At 51.5% G+C, this 20,086-nt stretch overlaps 1 protein-coding gene across 1 annotated transcript; it reads right to left on the reverse strand.

The window, feature by feature from the left end:
- Positions 1-1,945: 1,945 nt before the first annotated feature.
- Positions 1,946-18,897, reverse strand: LOC128835592 (neurotrophin receptor-interacting factor homolog). Its single transcript, XM_054025144.1, has 5 exons — positions 18,809-18,897; positions 16,545-17,851; positions 14,717-14,843; positions 11,922-12,035; positions 1,946-7,452 (listed from the first exon to the last, which is right to left on the reverse strand). Exons 2-5 carry the CDS (start codon positions 17,595-17,597, stop codon positions 5,717-5,719), a joined length of 3,030 nt encoding a protein of 1,009 aa, XP_053881119.1. The 5' UTR covers positions 17,598-17,851; positions 18,809-18,897; the 3' UTR covers positions 1,946-5,716.
- Positions 18,898-20,086: the final 1,189 nt, after the last annotated feature.

The raw sequence follows: 20,086 nt of genomic DNA on the forward strand, positions 1-20,086 counted from the left end.
AACTCCGATCAAAAAGAAGAAATGCTAATATATATGCCAAAATCACACCGGGCATGATGGACAGAGGCTACAACAGGGACACACAGTAGCGCCGCATGAAAGTTAAGAAGCTCAGGTAAGCCTACCAAAGGACAAAGGAGGCAAATGGTAGCTCTGGGTCAGAGCCCCATACATGCCGCTTCTATGATGAGCTGCATGCCATTCTAGGGGGGAACCCTACCACTACCCCACCCCTGTCCGTGGACACCTGCAAGGGGGGAGTTTCACACAACAGGGAGGAGGATTTTGTGGATGAGGAAGAAGAGGAGGAGGAGGAGGAGAATGCGCAGCAGGCAAGTGGTGAATCCGTTCTCTCCAGCAGCTAGGACCTTTTCATCACCCTGGAGCCAATACCCTCCCAAGGCAGGATTCCTGACCCTAAAGGCAGAGAAGGCACCTCTGGTGAGTGCACATTTGTAACTACAATACAGGGTTTAAAAGCAATAGTGTTTATGTTTGATTTGCCCTGAAGACTTGGGATGCATTCGCGGCCAGTACAGCCACTGGAAAAGTCTGTTAACGTGTCTGGGGATGGAGTGGGAATCCTCCAGGGTCATCTCCATGAAGCTCTCCTGGAGGTACTCTGAAAGCCTTTGCAGAAGGTTTCTGGGGTGGGCTGCCTTATTTTGTCCTCCACAGTAGGACACTTTACCACCAAGCCAGTAGCAAGTAGTCTGGAATCATTGCAGCACAAAGCATGGCAGTGAATAGTCCTGGTTTTGGTCGCATTCAAGCAACATTCGGTCTATATTTTTCTGTGTTAGCCTCAGGAGAGTGAGATCATTCATGGTCACATGGTTGAAATAGGGGAATTTTTGTAAGGGAACAGTAAAGGGACCCTGTTCATACTGGGCTGTTTGTGCTTGGCTAAAAGGGATCATCCCTGAGAATAGTCACGCGGTGGGTGGAGGGGTGAAGGGATCATCCCAAATAGCCACGCGGAGGGGTGGGGGAAGGTGTGTGCTGCACATCCACCTGAAAACCGCAGCCCCTCCTTTTAAATGGCAAACCCAACCGGCATTGGTTGCTATGGGAAAGGAGGGTGCTGCAGTTTGAAAACATTCTCACATGTTATGAAGGCGTTAGAAGCCAAACCCGCATACCCTTTGACTTACCATGGCTGCCTGGAAACCGAATTCTGTTGCCCAGCCCTGTGTGATGTGTCACCATACTTGCAGGCGCTCAATATAAAAGGCAAAATGCGACCTTGTACCTAAAGAACATGTGCTGTCTGCTGTGAATTGCTTGATTCACTGTGAAAGAGTCTCGCTTTTGTTCTCAGAAATGTCTCATCTTAAATTTTAATCTCCCTTTTTATCCCCCCTCGGGTACAAATGTTTCTATGCTCCCCCTATCATCTCCATCCCTGAGGTTATCGCAGATTAGAAGGTGAAAAAAAATGCACTCACGATGAAGTGTTTTCCGAGCTCATGCAGTCCTCCCGCACTGATAGGGTACAGCTGAATGCATGGAGGCATTCAGTGGTAGAGTACAGGAAAGCATTAAGTGAGCGCGATGAGAAGAGGCAGGAGGCGATGCTGAGGCTAATGGGGGAGCAAACAGACATGCTCAGGCATCTGGTGGAGCTGCAGGAAAGCCAACAAGAGCACAGACCCCCTCCCCCGCATCCACTGTACAACTGCCTGCCCTCCTCCCCAAGTTCCATATCCTCCTCACCCAGATGCCCAAGAACATGGTGTGGGGAGGCTCCAAGCACCCAGCCACTCCACTTCAGAGGATGGCCAAAGCAACAGAAGGCTGTATTCAAACAGTTTTGATTTGAAGTGTGGTTACAATAAGCAATGTGGCCTTGTCCTTCCCTCCTCCCCCATCCCACCCCACCCTACCCCAACCGGGCTACCTTATCAGTTATCTCCCTTTTTAAAAAATTAATAAAGTAAGAATGCATGGTTTCAAAACAATAATGACTTTATTTCCTTTGCCAGCTCTGATCAAAGGGGGCAGGGTGGTTGGCTTACAGGGAATTAAAATCAACAAAGGGGGTGGGTTTTCATCAAGGAGAAACACACACAACTGTCACACCGTAGCCTGGCCAGTCATGAAACTGGTTTTCAATGCCTCTCTGATGCACAGCACATCTACCTGTGCTCTTCTAATTGCCCTGGTATCTGGCTGTTCAAAATTGGCAGCCAGGTGATTTGTCTCAACCTCCCATCCCGCCATAAACATCTCCCCCTTACTCTCACAGATATTATGGAGCACACAACAAGCAGTAATAACAATCGGAATATTGGTTGCACTGAGGTCTAACCTAGTCAGCAAACAGCGCCAGCGAGCTTTTAAATGTCCAAAGGCACATTCTACCACCATTCTGCACTTGCTCAGCCTATAGTTGAACTGCTCCTTACTACTGTCCAGGCTGCCTGTTTATGGCTTCATGAACCATGGGAGAAAGGGGTAGGCTGGGTCCCCAAGGATAAATATTGGCATTTCAACATCCCCAACAGTAATTTTCTGGTCTGGGAAGTAAGTCCCTTCTTGCAGCTGCTCAAACAGCCCGGAGTTCCTAAAGATGTGAGCGTCATGCACCTTTCCCGGCCATCCCACGTTGATGTCAGTGAAACGTCCCTTGTGATCCACCAGTTCTTGCAGCACCATTGAGAAGTACCCTTTGTGGTTTATGTACCGGTTGTCAAGGTGGTCCGGTGCCAAGATGGGGATATACGTTCTGTCTATCGCCCCACCACAGTTAGGGAACCCCATTGCATCAAAGCCATCCACTATGACCTGCACATTTCCCAGAGTCACTACCCTTGATAGCAGAACATCAGTGATTGCACTGGCTACTTGAATCACAGCAGCCCCCAAAGTAGATTTGCCCACTCCAAATTGATTCCCGACTGACCGGTAGCTGTCTGGCGTTGCAAGCTTCCACAGGGCTATCACCACTCCCTTCTCAACTGTGAAGGCAGCTCTCATCTTGGTATTCCTGTGCTTCAGGGTGGGGGAAAGCAACTCACAGAGTTCCAGGAAAGTGGCCTTATGCATGCGAAAGTTTTGCAGCCACTGGAAATCATCCCATATGTGCAACACTATGCAGTCCCACCAATCTGTGCTTGTTTGCCGGGCCCAGAATTGGCATTCCACTGTATCAGCCAGCCCCACTGCCACCATGATGTCCCAATTGCCACATCCCGTGCTTTCAGGAACGTCTGTGTCCATGTCCTCCTCACAATCGTCCTTGTGTTGCCATCTCTTAGCCAGGTTCTGCACATACTGCAGTATAATGCATGAGGTGTTTACAATGCTCACAACAGGAGCGGTGAGCTGAGCGGGCTCCATGCTTGCCATGCTATGGCGTCTGCACAGGTAACTCAGGAAAAAAGGCGTGAAATGCTGCAGTTGCTTTCACAGAGTGCGGGAGGGAGGGAGGAGAGACTGACGATATGTACCCAAAACCACCCGTGACAATGTTTTTGCCCCATCAGGCATTGGGAGCTTAACCCAGAATTCCAGTGGGCAGCAGAGACTGCGGGAACTGTGGGATAGCTACCCACAGTGCATCGCTCCGTGAGTCGATGCTAGCCACGGTAGTGAGGATGCACTCCGCTGACTTAATGCGCTTAGTGGGGACATACACAATCGACTGTATAAAATCGATTTCTAAAAATCGACTTCTATAAAATCGACCTAATTTCATAGTGTAGACATACCCTTAGTGAGCACCAGCAAGTCCACACAAGGGATTGCCCTACCGCAGCCAGGACTGTGACAGGGCCTTTGACAGGACTGAGCACCTTCGCACCCACTAGAGATGGCACCGGGTAGGGCAAAAAGTACCTGCATAGCACAGGGTGGCCCTGAAAGCTTCTTGTGGGGTGGGGGTCATGGTCTGGGCATGGGAGGGAGGCAGGGGAATGCAACCCTGACTGACAGCTCCTGGTGGGGAGGAAGGACAGGGTCCTGACTGACAGCCTTTCATAAGAGAAGACATGGCCCTGATTTATGTTGGGGAGACAATTTATAGATTATTCTTAGAAGTTAGGGTCCATTGTGACCATCCAGCCCAGCCTCCTGCATGGGAGAATCTCCCCCAGCAATTCCAGCATCTAGACCAATAACTTCTGGCTGAGCTGGAATATCTCTTTATTCGGCTTTAATTGAAATCATGTTGCACTCCAACTGGTGCAATTACTGATGCCCTGTAATATATACAGAAAGAATTAAATGATGCTGGAAAAAAACAGTAAACCTTCCTTAACTCATGCACATGTACACTCAGGCCAGGACAAGAAGTAAAGGGCTTAATCTGCAAGAAGCTGGGGCCCGGAGTAGTGGGCGGGCCTGCCCCCCCCCCCCACTAGCTGCTGAAAGAGTGGCCCAGCTGTGGACTGCCAAGCCACTGGGAGGAGTGGCTGGTCTCTTGTTGGACGAGTTCCCCAGAAGAGGGGGAAACCGGATGGTGACACAGACAGGGGGCTGTGCCACAAAATAGATGCCGAGCAGAAAGGAGCCATACCGGGCCTGCAAGCAGAGACAAGGACGGGAGACCCACCACCACCCGAGGGTGCACCTGCTGGGACTGAGCTAATTCCCAGAATGGCCAGCAGGAGGCGCCAATGTGGTGAGTGACCCTGTGACAGTCCCTTTTGCCACCTCTGTAACATCGTCCCCCACTCATCCCGGACACCTCTACAATTGTGCTCTGGGGGACTTGGGGAGGGGACATCCACTCACTGCACTACAGAGCTACTTTCTGTTGGAAAACCAAACACCTGATAACAGACCATTTCTGGCAAGAACCTGAACATATTTCTGTTTTTAGCAGGTTTTAGCTCTCCCCACAGAGATGTCTGTAGTTGCATGTTAAGTGCCAGCCATTCGCTCCACCAGCTCCGGGTCCAGCAGGGCCTCTCTGCGGTGCCAGAAGTGCCTTCGTGCTGCCCGTCCTCTCCGAGCTGTTAGTGCATCCCACGCCAGGCCGGCTTCTCCATTGCTGCCTAAGTGTGACCCTATGGCATTGGCATTACTGCCCTCCTGCACATTGATGGGGTTTCACACCTAGTCTGTGAACCCCCAGCTTAATGCATGTTCCTACGAGCCAGCCCCAACCCTACTGCTCAGTGACAGGGCTCCCCACAGTCTCTGCCCCCCATGAGTCATCCCTGTCCATACCATGCAGTGACATGAGAGGGCTCCCCTGAAGTCTGGGCCTTGTGTCCCTGGAGCACGTTTCAAGGCAGCTCTCCCCTTCCCCATGGCCAGTGCGGGTTTGGGGGTGGCTCTCCCCTTCCCCATGGCCATTGTGTCTCTTGAGGCCTCTCTCTCCTCTCCCTCTGAAGCAAGTTTCTGGGTGACTCTCCCTTCCCCTCTACTGATGCATCTTTTGTTGCTGCTTTGTCCTTCGCTGCCCTCAGTGCATCTTTCAGGGCTGCTCTCTCCTCATCCACCGCTGGTGCATCTTTTGTTTGGCATTCTTTGTGGCATGGCCTGGGGTGGCTCTGTCCTCCCCCATGCCCGGGCCATTTTGAGGGGCAGCTCTCCTCTCATCAGCCCCAGGTTTGGGGGTCAACCTTTCCTTCCCTGCAGCCAACGTGGTTTTTGTTGCTGCTTTCTCCGTACCTATGCCCGGTGTGTGATTGGTGGTAGCTGCGTCCTTCCTTGTGGCTGATGTGTCTTTTTATGCCTCTCTCTCCTTCTCCCTGCCAAAACGTCTTCAGAGATAGCACATCTTTCCATGCTGTCTTTCCTCCCCTGTGCCCAGCCCATGTCTGGGGGTGTCTCTCTCCTCTCTTGTGCCAGGGCCATTTTGGGGAGTGGCTCTCTCATCCCCCATTCCCGGCCCATGTCTGGGAGGAGCTCTGTCCTCGGCTGGCCTGTCTCTGGGGGTGGCTCTTTCCACCCCACTGTCTGGTCTGTGCCTAGGAGTGTCTCTCTTCTCTCCTGTGCCAGGCCTGTTTTGGGGGACAGCTGTGTCCCTGGCCAGCACAGTGCAGGGGACTGCGTGGGTGCGTCGGTGTTTGACCAAGTGTGAGGCCTGGCTGAAGCACTTGCCACACTCGGAGCAGGTGTAGGGGCGCTCACCCGTGTGGACGCGTCGGTGCTGAGCCAGAGTGGAGCGGTCACTGAAGCGCTTGGCGCAGACGCTGCACTCGTAGGGCCGCTCGCCTGTGTGGGTGCGTTGGTGGAGGACAAGATTTGAGTTGTGGTGGAAGCTCTTGCCGCACACAGAGCAAACATAGGGTTTCTGGCCCAAGTGGATCTTACTGTGGGTCCGGAGGGTGGAACTCTGCGAGAAGGCGCGGCCGCACTCCCCGCACTGGTAGGGCCGCTCCCCAGTGTGCGTACGGTGGTGCACAATCACGTTGGACTGCAGCCGGAAGCTCTTCTCGCACACAGGGCAGTGGAAAGGCTTCTCTCCCGTGTGGATGCGCCGGTGCCGCTGCAGGTCTGAGCTCTGTCTGAAGCCCCGGCCACACTCAGGGCACTGGTTGCACCTCTTAGACTGGGGCAGGCTATTGCTAGTGGGGGAGCCTCCCATGATCAGGTTCTTGCAGCAGGAATTGACGGGCGACGACAGAGGGGGCTGCTGTGCCTGGCGGAGAGTGGGGTGTGGCTGTGTCCTGGGCAGGGCGGGAAGCAGCTGTTCCATGCACAGAGGAGAGAGTGGCTGTTCCTTGTGCATAGGAGGGGGTGGATGTTCCTTGCCAGGAGTGGAGGGCGGCTGGTCCCTGCGCAAGGGTGAGGGCGGCCGTTCCCAGCACACATGAGGGGACGGCTGTTCTCTCCTCAGGGGAGGGGGCGGCTGCTCCCAGCACACAGGAGGGGACGGCTGTTCCCTGCTCAGGGGAGGGGGCAGCTGTTCCCTGTCAGGAGTAGGGGGCGGCTGTTCCTGGCACACAGGAGGGGACGGCTGTTCCCTACTCAGGGGATGGGGCGGCTGTTCCCTGCGCAGGGGAGGGGGCGGCTGTTCCCTGCGCAGGGGAGGGGGCGGCTGTTCCCTGTGCAGGGGAGGGGGCGGCTGTTCCCTGCGCAGGGGAGGGGGCGGCTGTTCCCTGCCAGGAGTGGGGGACGGCTGTTCTCTGCCAGGAGTGGAGGGCGGCTGTTCCCTGTGCAGGGGAGGGGGCGGCTGTTCCCGGCACACAGAAGGGACAGGATGTTCCCTGTGCACAACAGGCCGTGGCTGTTTCCTGCGTACAGGAAGGAAAGGCTTTTGCATGCGCACAGAAGGAAGCGGCTGTTGCATGTACATGGGACAGGTGGGGAGCTGCTGTTTCCCACCCTCAGAGGGGGCTGCTGGCTCTTCTCCATCCAGAGAGGGTTTCTTTCTCTTCCGGCCTGGGCTCTGGGCCGCTTTCCTCTTGGGTCGACTTGGTGAGGCCTTGGGCATTGGAGGTGCTTTGACAGGTGCCTCTGCCTCCCCGCGGTGCAGCACAGACAGCTCCTCAGTGTCTGCGGGAACCAAGAGAGAAGTGGTGCGTGAGCCAGGCCCCAGGCGCAGGGGGAAGCCAGCAGAGGGATCGAAACTAACAGTGGCGGGAAAGTGGAATTCAAAGTTCACAAAAAATATTCGAGTTTTTGGAAAAAAGTTTGTCCCGAATTGGGACAAAAAAACAAAAATTGGAAATGTTCCCCACAACTTGAACCCCGCAATACTTGGTTTGGGACACACCGAGATGCAGGAATGTGTGTGTGTGTGAAATGAAATGTGTTCCCTGGGATTCCCAGCTGCCCGTCCAGGCAGGTGCCGTGGAGTCAGGAGCGCCTGGGAGCCCCGGCTCCGGGGCAGCCACCAGGCCAGCTGCTGATGGCCCTGGGAGCTTGGGAGCTGGGTATCCCAGTGCTTCTAGGCTCCTGACACCTCTGTAGTTCAGAAACCCCAGACCAGTGGCAGCTGCTGAAGTGCTGGGGAGGGACGAGCCGAAGAGACACCAGGCAGGTTTCTGTCAGTCCCCGGCCTGCTTTCTGCCCAAATTCTGTCAGAACTGAGATGTTTCTATGGAATGCTTCAAATTTGGCAAATCGTCATTTTGTTATGGAAAAAATCTCCAGCCAGCTCCAAAGTAACCCCATTATCTAAACCAGGGCAAACTGTTTCCACTTGCATGGAACTGAATCAAAAAAACCTTGGTTAAAACCAGAACAAGGACATCCATACGGTGCAGTGCAGCTGTTTAACTGTGTATTACTGTGTAGTACTGTGTATTGGGGGGGAATAGCTCAGTGGTTTGAGCATTGGCCTGCTAAACCCAGGGTTATGAGTTCAATCCTTGAGGGGGCCACTTAGGGATCTAGGGCAAAATCAGTATTTGGTCCTGCTAGTGAAGTCAGGGGGCTGGACTCAATAACCTTTCAAAGTCCCTTCCAGCTCTAGGAGATAGGATATCTCCATTATAGTATGCAAAAAGCCTAGAAAACAAGCAGGGAGAACTGGAAGTACTGGCACAGTCAAGGAATTATGATGTGATTGGAATAACAGAGACTTGGTGGGCTAACTCACATGACTGGAGTACAGTCATGGATGGATATAAACTGTTCAGGCAGGGCAGAAAAGATGGGGGAGTTGCATTGTATGTCAGAGAGCAGTATGACTGCTCAGAGCTCCAGTATGAAACTGCAGAAAAACCTGAGAGTCTCTGGATTAAGTTTAGAAGTGTGAGCAACAAGGGTGATGTCATGTTGGGAGTCTGTTATAGACCTCCAGACAGGGGGATGAGGTGCACGAGGCTTTCTTCAGGCAACTGACAGAAGTTACTAGATCACAGGCCCTGGTTCTCATGGGAGACTTCAATCACCCTGATATCTGCTGGGAGAACAATACATCAGTGCACAGACAATCCAGGAAGTTTTTGGAAAGTGTAGGGGACAATTTCCTGGTGCATGTGCTGGAGGAACCAACTAGAGGCAGAGCTTTTCTTGACCTGCTGCTCACAAACAGGGAAGAATTAGTAGGGGAAGCAAAAGTGGATGGGAACCTGGGAGGCAGTGACCATGAGATGGTTGAGTTCAGGATCCTGACACAAGGAAGAAAGGAGAGCAGCAGAATACGGACCCTGGACTTCAGAAAAGCAGACTTTGACTCCCTCAGGGAACTGGTGGGCAGGATTCCCTGGGAGAATAACATGACGGGGAAAGAAGTCCAGGAGAGCTGGATGTATTTTAAAGAATCCTTATTGAGGTTGCAGGAACAAACCATCCCGATGTGTAGAAAGAATAGTAAATATGGCAGGGAACCAGCTTGGCTTAACAACGAAATCCTTGCTGATATTAAACACAAAAAAGAAGCTTACAAGAAGTGGAAGATTGGACAAATGACCAGGGAGGAGTATAAAAATATTGCTCAGGCAAGCAGGAGTGAAATCAGGAAGGCCAAATCACACTTGGAGTTGCAGCTAGCAAGAGATGTTACGAGTAACAAGAAGGGTTTCTTCAGGTATGTTAGCAACAAGAAGAAAGTCAAGGGAAGTGTGGGCCCCTTACTGAATGAGGGAGGCAACCTAGTGACAGAGGATGTGGAAAAAGCTAATGTACTCAATGCTTTTTTTGCCTCTGTCTTCATGAACAAGGTCAGCTCCCAGAGTACTGCACTGGGCAGCACAGTATGGGGAGAAGGTGACCAGCCCCTTGTGGAGAAAGAAGTGGTTCAGGACTATTTAGAAAAGATGGATGAGCACAAGTTCATGGGGCCGGATGCACTGCATCCGAGGGTGCTAAAGGAATTGGTGGATTTGATTGCAGAACCATTGGCCATTATCTTTGAAAACTCATGGTGATCGGGGGCAGTCCCGGATGACTGGAAAAAGGCTAATGTAATGCCCATCTTTGAAAAAGGGAAGGAGGAGGATCTGGGGAACTACAGGCCAGTCAGCCTCACCTCAGTCCCTGGAAAAATCATGGAGCAGGTCCTCAAGGAATCAATTTTGAAGCACTTAGAGAAGAAGAAAGTGATCAGGAACAGTTTGCATGGATTCATCAAAGGCAAGTCATGCCTGACTAACCTAATTGCCTTCTATCATGAGATAACTGTCTCTGTGGATGAGGGGAAAGCAGTGGACATGTTATTCCTTGACTTTAGGAAAGCTTTTGATACGGTCTCCCACAGTATTCTTGCCAGCAATTTAAAGAGGTATGGGTTCGATGAATGGTCTATAAGGTGGATAGAAAGCTGGCTAGATCATCGGGCTCAACGGGTAATGATCAATGGCTCCATGTCTAGTTGACAGCTGGTATCAAGCGGAGTGCCCCAAGGGTCAGTTCTGGTACCGGTTTTGTTCAATATCTTCATTAATGATCAGCAAGTTTGCAGATGACACTAAACTGGGAGGAGTGGTAGATATGCTGGAGGGTAGGGATAGGATACAGAGGAACCTAGACAAATTAGAGGATTGGGCCAAAAGAAATCTGATGAGGTTCAACAAGGACAAGTGCAGAGTTCTGCACTTAGGACGGAAGAATCCCATGCACTGCTACAGACTAGGGACCGAGTGGCTAGGCAGCAGTTCTCCAGAAAAGGACCTACGGGTTACAGTGGACGAGAAGCTGGATATGAGTCAACAGTGTGCCCTTGTTGCCAAGAAGGCTAACGGCATTTTGGGCTGTATAAGTAGGGGCATTGCCAGCAGATCGAGGGACGTGATCATTCCCCTCTATTTGACATTGGTGAGGCCTCATCTGGAATACTGTGTCCAGTTTGGGGCCCCACACTACAAGAAGGATGTGGAAAAATTGGAAAGAGTCCAGCGGAGGGCAACAAAAACGATTAGGGGGCTGGAGCACATGATTTATGAGGGGAGGCTGAGGGGACTGGGATTATTTAGTCTGCAGAAGAGAAGAATGAGGGGGGATTTGATAACTGCTTTCAACTACCTGAAAGGGGTTCGAAAGAGGACGGATCTAGACTGTTCTCAGTGGTGGCAGATGACAGAACAAGGAGCAATGGTCTCAAGTTGCAGTGGGGGAGGTTTAGGTTGGATATTAGGAAAAACTTTTTCACTAGGAGGGAAGTGAAGCACTGGAATGGGTTACATATGGAGGTGGTGGAATCTCCTTCCTTAGCGATTTTTAAGGTCAGGCTTGACAAAGCCCTGGCTGGGATGATTTAGTTGGGGATTGGTCCTGCTTTGAGCCATAGGTGCCAACTTCTCCTGGTGCCGGTGGGTGCTCGTGCCTTCTGGCCCCGCCCCGAATTCACCCCTGCCCCGCCCCCATTCCAACCCCTTCCCCAAAGTCCCCGCCTCAACTCCGCCTCCTGCCTGCCCCTATTGAACTCCTTTCCCAAATCCCCGCCCCAGCCTCGCTGCTTCTCCATCTCCTCCCCGTCCCCTGAGCACGCCGTGTTCCCGCTCCTCCCCCTCCCTCCCACTGCTTGTTACCCTCCAGCCCCGGAGCACCCACAATCCTTTATGTGTTTATCCACATGCATGCTGGGAGGCAGGGCAAGGCTGTTATCCCCAGTGTACAGATGGGAACTGACACACAGAGGGACTAAATGACTTGCCCAAGGTCACACAGGGAGTCTGTGTCAGAGGTCAAACAGAAGCCAGGTCTTCATCATTCGAGGCCAGTGAGTAAGCACCAAGCCACACTTCCCAATCATGCAGCTATCTGCACTACTGCATCGCTGTGCACAGCCAAGCCCGGTGGATGTCAGAGTAACAATAGCTTAGAAGTGGTGACTGTGAGAGTCTCACGCCTGGATTCATCGTGGTGAGGAGTGGAAAGGAAAGGCAGAACATGTCTTGATTCTGCCTCCCGCATGGCTCAGTGGATTCGGCTGGGGCAGGGCTGCAGGAGCTCCTGGCTGTGTGACTAAGCTCTGTCTACCCCATGGCTCAGCAGACTCAGCCAGGAGGCACTGCCATGGGAACTTGTGGCTGGGATCCCAGGATTTTACTTTCTGAGCTGGCTGATTCATCCCTCACCTGTTGGGACATCCCTCTGGGTCTCCTGCTCCTCAGGGGCTGGGGGATCTGGGATGCACGGCTCCTCCCCTCGCTCCAGCTGAGAGATCAGGGCGGGTTTGCGAACCGGACAACCTGCCCATGGGGAAGAGAAAATAAGCAATAAGGTGGTGGTCAGCGAGCCCCAGGGCTTGGTACAAAGGCCCCTGTCTGCTGGGGACGGGACGATGGGGAAGTGTGACAACCAGTGGGAGGAGGGGCAGGCACAACCCAACGGTGACAACTCTGAATCTGCAGAGACAGACCAGAGCACTCTCCGCTGGAACAGGAACCCCAGCTCAGGCAGACAGGGAATACAGGCAGCGTGTGTGTGTGGGCATGTGTGCATGTGTGTACTCAGATAGGGAACCCCAGGATAGCATCACAGGTTCAAAGGCCAGCAGGGCCCATTCTAGCCAGACAGTTTAGCCTGCTGCATTGAGCCAGGGAGGGATAGCTCAGTGGTTTGAGCATTGGCCTGCTAAACCCAGGGTTGTGAATTCAGTCCTTGAGGGGGCCATTTAGGGAACTGGGGCAAAAATCTGTCTGGGCTTTGGTCCTGCTTTGAGCAGGAGGTTGGAATAGATGACCTCCTGAGGTCCCTTCCAACCCTGATATTCTATGATCTAGGTATGTAAAATTCTACAAAAAAATGTTTCCTTTGGACAATGCCATTTCAACTTAAGGAAATTTTTCACACAAGCAAATCATTTTCAAAATGAAAATTCTTTGGAAAATATAAAAATGAAAATACTGCAAAATAAATGTTGTTTTGAATATTTTCTACATTACATCGTTTACTTTATGAGCAGGGCATCACAGGACATAGTTCAAAGTGTCTCCTGTTTGTGCTGCTGTTTCTTATTTATTTATTATTTGTGTTATGGTAAAGCCGTAGGAGCCCCAGTCATGGAGCAGGACCCTATTGCGCCAGGCGCTGTACAAACACACAACAAATAGACAGTCTGTACCCGAAAAAGCTCACAGTCTAGTACATGACAAGAGATAACAGATCTATACAGACATACGGAGGAATACAAGGAAAAAATGATGTAACTGTTACCATGACAACCAACTACACAACAGTAACATTGTCTAAATAGACAAAACATAGGGTGGGGGAAGGGGTAGAAGAGAGACAACAATGTCATGCTAGTTCCAAGATTTACGTCTCACGTTAGTTCCACAGGTATCAAACTGTTTCACTGCAACATAAATAGGAGACACTTTGATCTAGAAAATAAGTCAAGATGTTTCCATCTGTACTAAGCAGCCATGGCCCTTAGTGTATTTAATAAATAAATATTTTGACTGTTATGTCATAAGATTACAAATCATGACATAAGAGTACATGTCCTCGTGTGCACCGTATATCATGAAATAATGTAAAAATAATATAAAAATGAAAACAAAACACATTTTAAAACAATAATTTTCAGAAAGTCTGTTTCATGGGAAATTACAAGGATATTTGGTTTTGTTCTGATCCAGGGTGAAAACAAATTTTGAAATGTCGAAACAAAACAGAAATGTGGAGTTTTGACCAGACTTGCTCGTGCATAACCCAGGCCAGAGAGTCTTACCCAGTGATTCTTGCTTCCAGCCCATCGCAGAGCTGCTCAGGAAATTACTTTTTCAAAACAATGTTGATTAAAAGCAGGGTGTGTGTGTGTGTCTTTTTTTTAACCTTTTCCGGCTTTTGATGAAAACACACACATTTGGGGGTTTTTAGCAACTGACACCCAACATATTTGATGGAAAGTTTTTGTGAAAATGTCAGTTTTGTTGAAAAATCCAATTTCCATAGAAAATAATTTTGATGGGAAAGTTTGGAGCAGTTCTATACTTTATGTGCATGTATTGTGTTTCTCAATCTCCTTGAAAACAAGGGGTAAAAAGATTAGTCTGGGATTCTAATGCCACCTCCCACCAGGAACCCAAGAGACCAGGGAATAGCCTGCAACTAGAGATGGGTGAAAAAGTTTCCAACACAACAGTTTCAGTGGAAACCATGAAGCTGCAAGATTGGCTGGCTCCCTGAGAGATGTTTATAAATTCCATTTTGGTTCTTCTGACACGAAATTTTTCAAATATTTCAGTTTCATGGGAAATTTCTAATTTCTGACTTTGTTGTCTGAATTTTAGAAATGCAAAATTTCTCACAAGCCAAAAATTCTGGTTCCTCACGGTGCTACCAGGAGCCCACCAAACCTGGGCATAGCAGAGAACTCACTGAGAGAACTGCTCAAAGACTAGCCATCCAAACTTTATTTTCAACTAAAATTGGGACATTGAACATAAAAATTAGCAGAAATTTTCTGCTTTGCTCAACATTTTTTGTTTTTTTTCACTGAAAATTTATACAAAACCCAAAACAAAAATTTTCCATGGAAAAAAATCTCCGTTTTCTGTCCAGGTCTACTCACAGCCAGAGCTGGTCAACATTTTTTTGTTCAACAAAATTTTCGGATGAAAAACAGACTTGATTTCCATGTAAAAAAATTCTACTTTTCAACAAAAGTGTTTCCAGTTTTTGTTTTTTCTCTCTCGTTTTTCGTTTATTCCCCCAGTACCAAAACAGTAAAAGTCATGGGGGAGAGAAAGGAAAGAATGGGGAAAAAACATAGACGATTTAGTTCTTGTTGAAAAACTTGAAATATTTGTGAAAAAAATATTTTTAGTTTCTTTCAAAAGGTGAAAAAGATTTACGATTTTCCAGACAGCTCTGCCCAGAGCTTCCACATGAGTCAAGAAGTTTGGATAATCACCCAACTAACCCAGTGAGCTAATGCTCCGGTAATTCTCCTGCATGACAGTCCCATACAGCTGCCTCTGCTCCTCATCCAACAGCAACCACTCTGCCTCAGTCAGAGTCACAGCCACGTCCTTGAACTGCACCGGCATCTGCAACCACAAAGACATCCTGCTCAGCACTGACCACTCCCGACAAATCCTCCCCCGCTCTACGCTGTGTGCCAGTCCTCCCCTGCCCAGCTCAGTGTCGGCTGCTCTGGGGCCTATCCCTGGAATTAGGAAAACATGCACAGAAGCAAGGCAGGGTGTGACGTAGTGGGGAATTTCCCTTGTTCTGTTGTATGTGAGCCTATGTGAGTCTTCCTGTTTTGCATGAATGCTGTGGGTGCCTCAGTTTCCCTGTGTATTGCACCAATGGCTAGGTGGTGGGAATAAGAGTGTGTGACTTTTGAGGGGGCTGCTCCAGCTGGAAGCAAGTCAGTCTTGGCTGGCTTGGGGTGCAGGGGGGAGGACCAGAGCCCTGGCTCTGGGCTCCCCGCCCCACAAGATAGACTTGGCTGAAAGTCACTGATTTCTGTGCTAACAAGTTCTGCCCTACGCTGTGTTCCTGTCGACTAATAAACCTTCTGTTTTACCGGCTGGCTGAGAGTTACATCTGACTGAGGAGTTGGGGTGCAGGGCCTTCTAGCTTCCCCAGGAGCCCCGCCCGGGTGGACTCGCTGCGGGAAGCACACGGTGTGGCAGGGGATGCTGAATGCTCTGAGGTCAGACCCAGGAAGGTCAAAGCTGTGTAAGCTTCTTGCCCTGGCGACAGCATGCTCAGAGAGGGGAAGCTCCCCCAGAGTCCTGACTGGCTTCGTATGAAGTAGTTCCAGAGCAGCGCCCCGGTGACTCCATGACACCGAGCCAGTGTCGAAGGAAACAGGACACACAGAAATGGGATGTGCACGGTGGGGATTAGTGAGGGGAGTGGTGTTCGCAGCCACATCAAACAATAACCACACTGTGCCCTGGACAGTATCTCTGGTGAGGAGATGGTCCACCTGTCAGTGTGAAGCGCTTCAATTTGGAAAGCACATTCCCTGCAAGACAGATAGCCTCACACAACGAATATGAGGACCAGGCTGGCACGATAGCTTGAGGCCCTCCTCCATTTTGGGAAGCACGTTCCCTTCAAAATGGCGGCCCTCACAGAGTGAATCACAGACTCTCGTGGAGACTCAACACGGGGCCTTTTCACCTCAAACCAAACCTGTTCAGATCCAAAGCTGGGCTGCGTACTTGAGAACACACGACACTGCAGGAGAGAGCGCTCAGATGTCACTGTTATAAGGGAGACTTTAAATGAGAGCAGACCGTCTCCCACTCTCCCCAGTAGTATATTTTCCGGCCTCTTGGAACGTCTTAGCACAGGTGTGTTTGAGATGCCATGTGTGGCAAATTCACTCCCTCAAAATCCCCTGATTAGCAGGACTGGCAGCTCTCACTAGCTGAGGTCTCTCATTGACCCTTCTAAATTGTTGGGGCTACATGAGTCCCCAAGTGCTCAGATGCCCACGAGTGGCCGCTAACTTGGGGCACTACAGTTTTTAGTTGTCCAGCTGGGAGATGGGTGGGGCCTGGTTTCCAGGGGGGATGTGCTAAGGATAACACAGATGTATCTGCGCAGCACCTGAACCCTCCGCCCCAGTTGACTCATGTTGGGCACCCAAACTCTGAAGCACCCACACTCCATGGAGAATCTTGAGCAAGGCTTTACAGGGACAAATACAGGAACCCTGGCTCCCCTGTGGCTTCCACAGTCTGTCTCCCCTTCCCACCCTGGTCTCTCACTGAGATGATCACTCTCACCTGTAGCCCCGGCCACTGGGCCTCTGGCTGCCCCACCTGGAACCCCTCTGCCAGGGCCACCGCCTGGGCGCAGTTCTCTGGGCCACGTTCCCAGACCCAGTCCTGCATTTCCTCCGGCAGGATGGTCAGGAACTGCTCCAGGATCAGCAGCTCCAGGATCTGCTCCTTGGTGCGGTTCTGTGGCTCCAGCCAGCGATGGCAGAGCTCCCGGAGGCGGCTGTAAGCTTCCCGGGGCCCCTCGGCCTCCTGGTAGCAGAATTCCCTGAAGCGCCTGCGCTGTGTCTCTGGGCTGATGCCATAGCGACGCAGGATGGTGGCCTTCACCTTCCCATAGTCACTTGTCTCTGTGATGTCTAGGCTGCCATAGGCCAACTGGGCTTTCCCGGTGAGGTACAGCTCCAGTCGGGTTGTCCATTCCCCTCTCGGCCACTGGCAGGCATCAGCCACCTGCTCAAAGATGGCCAGATAGACCTCGATATCGTCCTCTGGGGCCAGCTGTGGCAGCTCCAGGGTTCTCCATGCAGGTGCTGGAGTTGGCTTAACCTCGGCAGGGGTCTGCGTGGCTGACAGCTGCTCCTCTCGACACGGTGCCGTCTCCTCCAGCAGCTCGATCCCAGCCTGCTCCAGACCCCTGGGTGACTCACTGCCCCCCTGGGAGGTGGGGTTTTCACACCTACGTGCACAAGTCGGTGCTGGCACAACTCCGGGAGGAGGCTCTGGTTCTCCAGGCCTGAGGGCGCAGACCGGAGCCGGCCCCACCTCCGGGAGGATGCACAGGGCCTGCAGCACCTCCTGCCAGACGTCCTCCCAGTGCTGCAGCATCTCCTTCTGCGACGCATACTGGGCCTGCTGTGGCGCCACCCATCTCAGCAGCTCCCCAATGGTGCCGGACTGCACCACAATAGGCAGCCCGCCCGACCGCTCCAATCCCGCATCTGGCTCGGGCCCAGCTGAGACCTGCTGCTCCGTCAGCCCAGCGCGGCACACCGACTGCTCCACCTGGATCTGAAACTGCAGGTCCAGGGCCCCCTCTGCCCCCGGCCCTGCAGCCATGGCTGCTCCCCAGGGGTGTCCTTATCCCAGCAGGGGATGAGCCCAGACCCCAGGCCTTTCTGTCTCATTCATGCCCCTGGCAGGAAGCATCCAGCCTCTGGCTTCCTACCTCAGTGTCTCGTTTTTGACACCACGTGAGCCGGGTGGGGAATCAGGTCCGAGGGCCCAGAAGCACAAACTGTCTCGTAAAACCAGAGCGACCTCCTGGAGCCGGCAATGCTGCTGTCTGGAAAGACGGGCTTCTCCCGTGGCTCCTGGGAGGGCAAGGGAAACACAGAGAGTGAGGGAGCAATTCCGTGGTACCGAGGGATTTGACTGCTTAGCTCAACCTGATAACTCCTGGTAAAAATGACAACGGCCGAGTTGTCCCCTGGGACTGTGCGTCGTGTTCACTAACATTCCTGTCCTCCTAGTGTGGATGCACCCTTCCCTGCCAGAAAAGCTGTGTTCTTACAGCCAGCTAGTGACCACCTCTCCTTGTTAGAGAATCATCCCAGGGGGGGATGGGGAAATGAAGGGCACAAGCCAGGGACCTTTGATAAGCCGAGTTCAGTTCCCTTCTCTGTCAGACTCTGTGTGTGAGGCTGGGACACATGCAGAGCTTCCAGAGAAACATTCATAACAGAAAGACCCCTGCTCACCTCTCCCACCCCCAGCTTCCTACCCCTCTTAGCACAGCCAACCCCCTCCTTGCATAGGGTGATATGGGGTTGCAGCTGTGTTATTAGGGTTTGTCTACATAGGGAAATTGGCTGGCACAGCGACAGTGCAATAACCATGTAGTTGGGCTGAATCTGCCCCCCATGCAGCATAGGGCCCACACTGGCTCTGACAAATGCCCAGCTGGCCTGACCCCCAGAAGAATCATAGACTATCAGGGTTGGAAGGGATCTCAGGAGGTCATCTAGTCCAACCCCCTGCTCAAAGGGGGAACCAATCCCCAGACAGATTTTTGCCCCAAATCCCTAAATGGCACCCTCAAGGATTAAACTCACAACCCTGTGTTTAGCAGGCCAATGCTCAAACCACTGAGCTATCCCTCCCCTCAGGAGGCAAATGGGATCCTGGGTGGGTCTGTTGCCCCCTCCCCGTTCCCCAGCTCACACACTTCGTAATCCTTCGCCTCCTCTTACACAAACACCCCCCAACTCCTTCTGTTAGCATCACACTCCACATGCTCTCCCCATGCACTCAGCCCCCACACTCCCCACCGGCAAGTGCTGGGGTATTGTTCAGCCGCGCCGACAAGCCCCCGCTGTCTGTGTGCAGGGAGAAAGCTGCAGGCTGATCAAACCGGCTGTTGTTCTCTCCAGTTCCCCCTTTGCCTGAGCTTTCCCTGTCATGTCTAACTCCTCCCTACTTGTGCCCTGCATTTTAACCCCACGTTAGCCTGCTCTGTTTCCACCGGGCTTAGCGCTTCCACTGCATTTGGACAGAGAACTCCTCCTCCCTCCTGCCAGACAGAAGCCTCCCAGAAACAGGGAAAATGTTTTGTGGGCAGAATTTCCCAATGATTACGTTGGCAGATGACACAAAGCTGGGCAGGGGGTTACCAACACTTCGGAGGATAGAGCTAAAATTCAGAGGGATCTCGATAAATTGGAGAACTGGGCTATAGCCAACAAAATGAAATTCAACAGAGACAAATGTGAAGTGTGGCACTTAGGCCTGGTCTACACTACGACTTTAATTCGGATTTATCAGCTTTAATTCGAATTTACCCTGTAACCGTCCACACAACGACGCTATTTATTTCGATGTAAAGGGCCCTTTAAATCGATTTCTGTACTCCACCCCGACGAGCGGAGTAGCGCCAAAATCGATATTGTCATTTCGAATTAGGGTTAGTGTGGCCGCAATTCGATGGTATTGGCCTCCGGGAGCTATCCCACAGTGCATCATTGTGACCGCTCTGGACAGCAATCTAAACTCGGATGCACTGGCCAGGTAGACAGGAAAAGCCCCGCGAACTTTTGAATTTCATTTCCTGTTTGCCCAGCGTGGAGAGCACAGGTGACCACAGATAGCTCATCAGCACAGGTAACCATGCAGGCTGATAATCGAAAAAGAGATTATCAAAAGAGAAAAAGAGAAGAAAAACCAAATGCACAAACACAGAGTGGGGGGGAACTGTCCTGGCAGCACTGCTGAGAAGGATCTGGGAGTTGTGGTGGATCACAACCAAAACATGCGCCAGCAATGCAATGCTGTTGCAAAAAAGCAAATGCAATTTTGGGTTGCATTAACAGAGGCAGAGCATGCAAGTCATGGGAGGTGATAGTACCGCTCTACACGGTGCTGGTGAGGCCTCAGCTGGAGTAGTGTGTCCAATTTTGGTCACCAACGTATAGAAAGGATGTAGAGAGAAACTGGGAAGGATCCAGAAGTGAACAACAAAGATGATGAGAAGTATGGAATGCAAGTCATACAAGCAAAGCCTGAAGGAACTGAGTATGTTTAGTTTGGAAAAGAGGAGATTAAAGGGGGAC

The sequence above is a fragment of the Malaclemys terrapin genome, chromosome 4 (genome assembly GCF_027887155.1).
Source record: "Malaclemys terrapin pileata isolate rMalTer1 chromosome 4, rMalTer1.hap1, whole genome shotgun sequence".
Classification (NCBI taxonomy): Eukaryota; Metazoa; Chordata; order Testudines; family Emydidae; genus Malaclemys; species Malaclemys terrapin.